The 10,685-nt window shown below is 36.6% G+C and overlaps 1 protein-coding gene across 2 annotated transcripts in view; it reads right to left on the bottom strand.

Moving 5' to 3' along the window:
- Positions 1 to 1,367: 1,367 nt before the first annotated feature.
- Positions 1,368 to 10,685, bottom strand: part of LOC128249675 (U24-ctenitoxin-Pn1a-like) — a 15,944-nt gene continuing 6,626 nt past the window's right edge. For both annotated transcript variants that reach the window (XM_089364235.1, XM_089364234.1), the window contains exons 2-6: positions 7,863 to 8,045; positions 6,718 to 6,819; positions 4,565 to 4,700; positions 3,924 to 4,003; positions 1,368 to 1,637 (exon numbers count right to left, since the gene is read on the bottom strand). In XM_089364235.1, the coding sequence (XP_089220361.1) occupies positions 1,453 to 1,637; positions 3,924 to 4,003; positions 4,565 to 4,700; positions 6,718 to 6,819; positions 7,863 to 8,028 (669 nt within the window). In that variant the 5' untranslated portion in view covers positions 8,029 to 8,045 and the 3' untranslated portion in view covers positions 1,368 to 1,452. The remainder of the gene's footprint in view (positions 1,638 to 3,923; positions 4,004 to 4,564; positions 4,701 to 6,717; positions 6,820 to 7,862; positions 8,046 to 10,685) is intronic.

Here is a 10,685-nt window from a genome sequence, read left to right as displayed (position 1 = left end):
AGAGAGGGGGGGTGAGAGAGATAGAGAGAGAGGGTGAGAGAGAGAGTGTGTGAGGGAGAGAGAGAGAGGGGTGTGTGTGTGTGTGTAATGGTTAAAAACTTTGCAACGGGCGCAAATAATTGGATTCTCTACGAAGTGTAGCTTAAATCTCGAAATAATGGTTAGGAACCATATGGTTGTGGCAATATCCGTAGCTAATTGATGCAGTAATATTCAATTCAAGGATTATTTTCAGAAGCAGATATTACACAAGAGAGAAGTCTTGCATATAATCCCATTAAAACTAGACTGTATTACGATTACAGAAACTTAGGATATTACTCATGACGCCAACATTTTAAAAATGACAGATCAACTGGGGTTTCTTCCAGTCACTTGAGAAAAATAACTAATGATGAGGCAGGAAATATTTTAATGCATTTATGAGGCACTCACATTATGGAATTGGCTCTCATCTCTGCATAAACATTTTACTAGCGATATGTAAAATATTGGTTTCAAGTTTTGGCACAAGATCAGCAATTTTGGGACGGTGATAAGTCGATTACCTCGACCCCAGTGTTCAAACGGTACTTTTTTATCGACCCCAAAATCACGGAAATTAAAGTCAACCCCAAAAGGACAAAAAGTAAAGTCTACCCCGGCAGTATTTGAACTCGCAACTTTAAGTCGGAAGAAGTGCCGCTAAGTATTTTGCCCAGCGTGGTAACGATTCTGACAGCTCACCGTCTTAGACCTGAAATATATTGGTTTGAAAGTTTGGTCCAATTCGGGGCTAAGTGATCAACTGGTATTTATTTTATTTACCCCGAAAGGATGAAAGGAAAAGTTGGCCTTGGCGCCGAAGACCTGTAAAAATACTGACAATTCTAAAGAAGTATCCCTTCTCGTCTGTTGACACCAACCGCGCAATGACTATTTGAATATTTAATTTATTAAGGTATCTGATGATAGTCCAAGGACTTGGGACTAGTTTCGGAAGTCTAGAATTGTATATATATTTTCAAATAATTTCAAGAGTTCCAACTCAAGTTGAAACTAAGAATTGGTCAACATACTTTAGTAATGATATTATATACTGACGTGAGATTAAGTGAGATGCAAAGCTTATTGTACTGGATATAATTGCTATATATTTTATCAACCACAGAAGAGTAAAAGATAAAGTAGATCTTGAAGAGCGTAGGAAGATATTCTTCAAGTGTATGATAATTCTGCCTTTGTACAGCATTCGAAGTGATATTATGAAACTAATGGCCAATTGAATAGTAACTTAAACTACACCATGCGAATAGTAATGAGTATTAACAGTACTGAAAAAAAGACGAAGAGGTTTTTAAAAACAAACAAACACTACACTTCAAAAATTATTTCAATTTTTTTTTTATTGTGACATCAAAATAAAACCCTGAGTCAAATTTCTCTCAAGCAGAGATCTTTGGCAGTGTCCCCCTAGCAGTTCATTGATTCACTCTGGGTAATATGAACTGATTTACCAACTTGTTTGCCAACTTCATCAACACAATAACACGCACTTCCAGTACATTGGATTTTGTTGTAATTACCGTTGGGTTCACAGCGGAACAGTTTGCCAATCAAGCCAGTCTTTCCATATGCGAACTTATGGCGGGCACAGTCTGAAAGAAACCATAAAGAAAGTTTTAGAGAAAGTCAATTAATCAATATTTATCTGTCACATCAGGTTATTGTTGTAAATACAAAAGTTAAGTTTGTGTTAACATATTTAAAGAGGTGACCGATGAAAAAGTACGTGGTGAAGAAAAATCAATATTGACTAGTAAAAGATATTACTTTTATTATTATAAGTATGGGAGATAACTCTGTACATGTTCCTGTATTATTATTATCATTATTATTATTATTATTGTTCAGTAGTTATATTTTTATAACGTGCTTTCACTTCACTACCGAGCGCAGCTCTGTGCGCCTTGGGTATGTGCTGTGGTTTGCTGTGGTGTTCTTATGGTTACTGTATTGAAAGTGTTTTGCGTATATTATTATTATTATTATTATTATTATTATTATTACTACTTGGGTTGTACCTTTCTTGGAATATTTACTCAGTAAATGTATATTTTGTACATTAATTGTTATATAAAATAGAATTGTTTAATCAAAAGTTAACACAGAGACGCTGCCCTCCTCATGAAAAAACAAAAGTTAAGTTGGTGTTAACATTTTCAAAGCAGTGAAAAATAAAAAGCCAAATTAGAAATTCAATGTACGATGAATAAATACAATATTGGTCAAAGTCTGATATTGTTTTGTTATTTCAGCAACAGGGAAGATAACTGTGGACATATTTCTGTCTCATTACGATCCCTTCTCATTAGGACTTCACTATCATCTTTGAAACAGTAATGGAAAAGTCACTAAGAAAATAATTAAGATTCCACAAGGGTTGGCACAGAGCTGTTTAGAGGAAGTCAATTGTTTTAGTTAGAGGTGTGCATCAATGTGCTATGTGTTGCAGGAGATTTCATGTGGTGAATAGGAAAAGGAGTAAAAAGGAGAAGTTGTTTTCTTCAAACTCACTGAGAGTCTAACACTCAGCACTACAACTTAATGAAACACTCATCAATTTTACTATGATGCCCCTGATTTCAGCAAAGAAATGTTATTACCTCCATCTGCCACAAGTGTCTGTTTCCAGAAATAAGGATCGGATCATCATACCACCATACCAATGACAGAATACGAACCCTGATCTCTCAGTTGGCGGTCTAGTAAACTATCAACTCAACCACTGACACTCTCCTCACCAGTGGATGATAAAATCTACTAACTTCATGAAGGGGTCACAACAGAACGCTCTTCAGCTTAGAGCAACAAACTATATGTCATGGCACCTATTACAGCTATGTGGACTGAGCAAGTGGTAACTGCTTGTGCCAACACACAGATGACTTTGACTTTTACAACTGCTACTGTTGGATGGTGGTGGTAGTGGTGGTGGTGGTGGTGGTGGTGGCAGTGGTGGTGGTGGTGGTGGTGGTGGCAGTGGTGGTGGTGGCATCAGCAGCAGTGGTGAATGAATTGTGTCTGGTTTTCTAAACACTGATGTCACAGTTCAATGACCTGGCTATGGTACATTTCCTATTGTTTTCTTACACAACAGCAGTAATTATCTTGTTGCTCTCCTTAGACAGGATACTCAACTCCACTTACAGCCACTAGATAAACGAGGGACACCATCATGTTAAAACAGCCAAAGCCTGAGCCAACCAGAGAGTTTCTATGCTGTCACTCCAACTGCTAGAAATAACAACTAAATCTTTCTTAAATCACATCCTGCCATCTTAGAAAGATCACAACAATCCCCAAGATACAAACAGACAGGATGCTTATTTGTCCGGCGTGGTAACGATTCAGACAGCTCATCGTCTTAGACCTGTAGTATATTGGTTTGAAATTTTGGTCCATTTCGGGGCATGGGCTAAATCGATTAAACTGAGCCCACTGTTCAACTGGTTCTTGTTAAAGAATAGCTGCAAATGAGTTTCTTTTACAGGATTTTATATTTTTAAGGAACTAAAACAACTTTATGTTAGTCATTATGGAAAATATCAGGAATAAAGAAGGGACATAGCTAGAATATTTCAGATGACTTTATCAGGGGATAAAAAGTATTTTTCAGAATTCCTTGCCTTTCTTTGCCTCTGTTAATGCTAGTCTTCAAAATATAAAAATATCTTCTGAGATACCAAAAACTGCCAGATCCAAGTAAATGTACTTTTGTGCAACTATCTCATAATTTCTCTATATAATTACGTGTAACTGTTATATTTTTAATGAATAAAGGCAGCTGCCATGTTTTTAACACTGGAATCATCTCTTTAAAACGATTGCCTTGTAGGCAATGCTAGATGAATTCATTTAACTTGTAGAGAATTATAACTTACTGCAATTCATTCCTTGGCTTTCATGAATGGCTGATTGGAATCCTTGGATACGAGTACCATCTGTGTGTGCACAGTAACACCTATGAAATAAAAGAAATGACATTAATAAAAGACATTTTTCAGCTGCCTTAAAATCAGTTTTTTTTTTATATAATCACATCGCACTTAATATAAAACGAAATAAGAATCATATAAGTTTCTTCGATTTCAAATGGCACAGTGAATATATGTTCGCTGATTCTAAGAAATCAGTACAGAACAGGTCTTCATACTTTGATTTGAGAAAAATGCTCCCAGAAACTCATTTGAAACAGATAATTTCTTTTGCATTATCTAGATTCTCTTCTTCGTTATTTTAAAGAAAGACTTTTCCAAAATGTTGGTTTCACATCATAGAATCTGGAAAAAGTGCTTATGCCCCAGCAAAATGAATTAATAGATTTAGTCTAAGTGAATATATATATTTATTCTAGCAGCAATGAATATGTTGCCAACAGCTTAGAAGACTTTTCATGAAACTAGATATAAAATTAATAAACCGTCTATTGTGTGGTGATTTCTATGATTATCTGCATTCATTTATTTTCAAGCCAGTAGCTTATTTGTAATGAAATGACATCACTATGGTAACAATATCTTACACTGATCCATGACACTGGACAGCAGAGAAAGTTCCATCAGGTTCACATCGAGGAATAAATGCTCCAAGTAAATTTTTGCCCTCAGTCTCCGATTTCAGTTGTGTACAAGGTTTTGCAGGGGAAGCGGCCAATGGTTCTAAAATGAAGAGAAATGGTAAATTAGAATGGAAACAACTATCCCAGGCTGGTGGATAGAAAATAATTAAATTAGATCTTTCCTCGCAAAGACAGAAGAACCACTGTGTCTCCACAGTTTGCAAAGTTATTGACCAGTCATATCAAAACGAGGGCCTTTAGTCAATGGTTGCCCAGCCTGTGAGAAATAACAGCCAAATATCATTCAAATCACACAGTGCTCCCTTCTCAATGAACAGACACATGGGTCAATGTAGTTTTAGACACACTATGTTTAAATTACATAAAAAGCCTCTTTAATCATAGGTGTCATAGACTAAGACTAATTTGTGTTTTAAGCAACAACAACAACAACCAGTTTATTTACTGGATAATTTAGCTTCAGAGGAGAAAAAAGAGCTGCACCGATTACCTTATCACATGGTCACCATGCCTAGTGCATCATTAGAGTGGAGGGGTGGGTAAGCGAAGAATAAACCATACGTCATTGATTGCCTGAAACTGGAGGCCTTGAGCATATGTTTGTAGCAGGTTGGACTCGACTAAAAATACATAAGGATCAACTGGTGTTCCTTGAAGAGGCACAAATCACCTGAGTGGGTTCTCTATAGAACATTGAAATCATGATGATACAATATTGCGATCAGAAGGATACTACAGAATTGAGATTTCAAGTATACTACAATGCTGAAGGGTCAACGGTAGCACAGGACTTTACAACCATACAAAGATACTGGAATCACAATTTCGCCGCTATTTTGAGCCCACAAGTGCACAGCGATATTGGGATCGCAATGATTCCATAATACAAGAAATAAAAACAATAATTTATAAGAGTCACAGTACGAGAAGTAAGTCCTCAATCATCCACAGTTACGAAACACTTAGAACAACATGTGTGTTAGCTCATTAAATTTGGTCTGAGGTACGTCAACTCTTTTCAGACAGTTTTTCGAATTGTGAGTTGTCTCTCTTGCTTTTATTTGTTTTATTTAGGTATTGTCCGACAATGCTTCCCTCATTTTAATACAGCTATATACTACATATTTATCAAAATTATTATGCTCACCATATTAATTACGTTAGCTTTAACTTCACTATTTAATACTAGGTGTGTTAGCTAACCCGTAAGTGTATATTCTTCATAAGGAAGGCATCCATGAGAAATTTTCGCTATTACAGACATCGTTATTCAGTAGTTCTGAATGCTGTATAATGGTTAACTCTTTCTTTCTCCAAGGGATCTCCTCATGAAAGAATTTCATCTCAGCATTGAAAGAAACACAATTACAAAATAATTTCTGTTGCTTACAGCAGGGAACTGTACCTCCATATGATATATCTACTAGACTATTGTGGGTTAAGAATTTATCTGTAGATTTTAGCCAACACTACATATAGACAGATGTAAATATCTTATACTTGTATATTGTATAGAAAGCCAAGATGTTTATATCTCTATATAAAAATAGTGTTTACTAAAAATCTATCGATACATTGTGTAGGAGAGTACAATATTGAAATAAAACATTGTTAACACAACAATATTTTATTAAGCAACTCTGTTAAAGAATACAAACGTTGATAAGTAGATAGGTTTATCATCATATCAGCTAGTTTCAAGTCTGGCTATTTTCAGTACTGTTGTATAAAGTATAGGATGTTTGATAGTGCCAATAACTGATCTTGTGTATGAATATAATGCTTCTCTGAGTATCTCAAATGGAATTCAGTTCCATACATAGCATCAGCAAAGCGAATATTAATTTTTGCCATTGGTACAAAGCCATATATATTTGTATGGGAAGGTTAGAAGCGATCAAGTGGCTCTCATTACCTGCCTGGTAATTATTTTATTGACTCTGAACAGCTGTAAAGCAAGGTTCACATTAAATGGTTATGGACTCTGGAATTAAAGAGACTAAGTCTTCAGTTCATCACCTTGCAGTTTTCTTTACCAATACACTGCATTAAGTATTAAACTTCCACAGTTTCAAATTGAAAGAAACATCACTTACTGATGCAAGTTCCGGTACGTTTGCTGCAGACAAGCTTAAGACCACACTTGCTGGTGACTGGGACTCCAAGCAATCCTTCGGGAATGCAGTAATCTCCTTCCTCTGAAATAATAATAATAATAATAATAATAATAATAATAATAATAATAATAATAATAATAATAATAATAATAATAATAATAATAATAATACGCTCTCATGGCTTCTGATCTTAAAGGATTGGAAGTGTTATCATGTACATATTTTGTCTTGGGTTAAAAGATTGGCTACAGCAAATATTCTGCTCAACAGCAGAAATTTGCTCGTCAATTGTTTGACCTTAATCAGTTGAGCATGTCCCTTGGTGGCTGACAGCATGTGCATCTCTGCTCACGAGCAGGGGAGCTTCATAGCCATGTGTTGAGAGGAATTCATTCGGATTTGAATAATTCACACTTGGAAATATGGCTGTTTCGTTCAACATCCTTAAATAACCCTTATTCAGGGACCTTTTGAGCGGGATGAACTACTCGATCTGAAGAAAATTCTAATTGGGCCCCACCTGCAAGGTCATGCACTGTTTATCATGATATGAAATCACCATATATGGTTGCGAAGCATATGCCTGGTATACTCTTATCAGATGGATAATCATGATAGATATATTGGGCTTCGTATATTTGTACCCCAGAGTCACTTTGATGGCATGCGCTGCTCTCTCACTCAATAATAATAATAATAATAATAATAATAATAATAATAACGGCATACCGTATGTCGTTGAAATAGTTCTCTGTGGAAATGTATGTATGGCAAATTTATGAAGTTAATATAAAAGAAAAAGCCATAAAAGTATCATGTGGTGCTGGTATCTAAAACTGACAAACCATGTTATATATCTGATTGAGCTTGAAGAACGTATATTAATTCAATCATCCTCAAATCAGACTGACATCTTGGGAACACCACATTATAACAGATTAACATCGAGTAATTCCATCCTCAGACCTGACTATCATGTAGTGAATACATTATTAGATCACATTGTCAGCTGCTTATCCCAAGTTTGATTTCAGTTTTGCTGAATACTATTTTTACTGAATGCTGTTGCGATGTCTATCATAATTTCCTCTTTCCAATAAATTCTTGGGTAGAAACTAACTTACTCAAATATTTTACGCACACATCACAACATCCACAAAATTGTTTTCCCATTTCACCATCTACACAGTTTTCTACTGCTGGGCAGTTTATGTTTTTGCAGATATCTGGTGGGCAGACGATAGCACTGGCTGCTACAACACTCAGAGCAATAAGGAATATGTACTTCATGATTGACGATAATAAATCTGAAATTATCAAAAAAAAAAAAAAAATATGAATAAATAAGCGTTTTGCTATTGAATTGAATTGTAAATTCTTGACAAGTATATATTCGAGAAATAATTAAATGGTGATGATTAGATAATAATTATGAGATATGATCACAAATTAGTGACAGAAAACACACAACACACAACGCTCATGAATGCGTACAAACGACATTCAAACTACGTATCAATCACTATTTAGATAAATCACATTACTTCTAAACTACAAAGCATCTAATCACTCCCTCTTGTTATTTCCATAACATTATAAGTAAGTTATCTAATATATTTATGACTTTGTTAATCATTGTATAAATTATTATGCACGTGGAAGAGCATCCTTGCTGAATCACTTGGTATCCGTTAAATATTGGAAAGGTTTAAGTGAGTGAGAGTAATAAAGATGTTGAAATTTGGAGGGTTAGATAGTAACATAGAGAAAGGAGGTTATTTGAGAGTTGAGGCATTCTCAGACTGAACGGGAATCATAGTGAATGGAATTTTGAATGATGAAAGATCAGAGTGAGGCACACTCAGACTGAATGTGATCTGGGTTAGTGAGTGGAATAATGATTGATGGGAAAGCCTGTATATGAAAATAAAATCCAACAAAATTTTGATACTTATATTTATCTTTTAGTTATTTCAAGATTGCTTTTGTTTGGTGTTCAATTCTTTATCTTAGAATTCGTTTAAAATTTCATTCGCATCAAAGATACCTTTTAGGACGGCTATCAAATAAACTCCGGTGATTAATTGGTATTTTATTTTATCGATCCCAGAAAGATCACTGCAAACACGACCTTGGTAGATTTTGAACTCAGAGCATTAAGGGCTGTACCTAAATACTGCGAGTATATTTTCTCTACCCTAAAGTTACGAACAATCCAATAACATCTAAAGGGAAACCAGAGGTCAGAGGTTAAGCTCTCATAATGTGGGATATTTAATAGTGTAATTAATGTTGGACTTATTTTTGACAAATTAGATGTTAGTGATTAAGACTGGGACATGTCTAGAGAAACGAAGTTAAGGTAAATAATTGGATGAGTGTGGAATTTGTTTATTTCTAGAGTTTGAGAAGAAACAAAATATTAGACAGATGTATACTGCGGACAGATTTATATAAAGATGTGTATATCACATGTTGTTGTCCGCTATAGGAGAGCAGGTTCCTAATGGATTTGGTTCTAAGGAAAGTTTCCTTCTGGTCAAGGATAAATGTGGCTATTCTTATAGTACTTTAAGTAAGCTTTTCTCACACACACACACACACACACATACATACATACATACATACACACACACACACACACATACACACACACACACACACACACATATATATATATATATATATATATATATATATATATATATATATATATATATATATATATATATATATATATATACATATATATATATATATATAATTGAAAAAATAGCGTCAACAAGACGGAATACGGTCAGACAACTATTTAATAAACGCTACACATGTTTCGATACAACATAGATCCACATAGGATTTAAATTAAGCAACGGTTTACATCTATAATGTAATCCAGTTGTATCTCCTCAGGTAATTCTAAGGTGAACGAGATCTATTTTGCACTCTACTACGTTCCTAAAGGAATGCATCTTAATTATATATATATATATATATATATATCCCTCCGGGCGAATCTCACCCGGGCCGAATCGGTCGCCCTCTGCAATCTCCGCCGCCGCGACGACATCGTCATCAAGCCGGTGGACAAAGGTGGAGCAGTGGTGGTGTGGCGCGCGGACCTTTACAGAGAGGAATCGCTCAGCCAGCTTCAAAATCCTCTCTTCTACCGCCTCCTCCCCTCCGACCCCACCCCTCCTACCAACGGCTTGTGTCCTCCACAATCCATGACCTCATCTCCTCCTCTGCTCTTCCCGCCACCGCCACCAACCTCATCGTCCGCACACCCTGCACCTCCTCCATCTACTTCCTTCCCAAGATCCACAAACCTAATAACCCTGGCCGCCCCATTGTCTCTGCTTGCAATTGCCCCACCGAACTCATTTCAAAATACCTCGACCATATCCTATCCCCGTTAGTTGCTGCCCTCCCATCCCACATACACGGCACTAACCACGCCCTTCGCCTCTTCAATTCCTTTTCTTTCCATCCCGGCCCCTCACACCTCCTCTTCATCCTGGACATCAAATCCCTATACGCCGTGATTCCACACAACGATGGTCTCTCAGCCCTCCAATACTTCCTTGACCGCCGCCCTGACCCCACACCTAGCACCCCTACCCTGCTTCGTCTGGCAGAACTCGTCCCCACCCTCAACTGCTTTACGTTCGCCGGAGATACCTACCAACACACACGGGGGTCGCGATGGGAACGAGAATGGGTCCCAATTATGCCAACCTCTTCGTTGGTTACATTGAGGCCCAAGTATTCTCCCAATTCTCCGGTCCGACCCCAGAACTATACGGTCGCTACATAGATGACTGTATAGGAGCCACCTCCCTCTCCCGCGAACAGCTCTGCCTTTTCATCTCCTTCCTCTCTAACTTCCACCCTGCTCTTGACTTTACTTCTACCATCTCTAACACCTCTGTTAACTTCCTCGACATCTC

Source organism: Octopus bimaculoides, chromosome 16 (genome assembly GCF_046866305.1).
Source record: "Octopus bimaculoides isolate indiv1 chromosome 16, ASM4686630v1, whole genome shotgun sequence".
Taxonomy (NCBI): Eukaryota; Metazoa; Mollusca; class Cephalopoda; order Octopoda; family Octopodidae; genus Octopus; species Octopus bimaculoides.
This window is presented reverse-complemented; position numbering and strand designations above follow the sequence as displayed.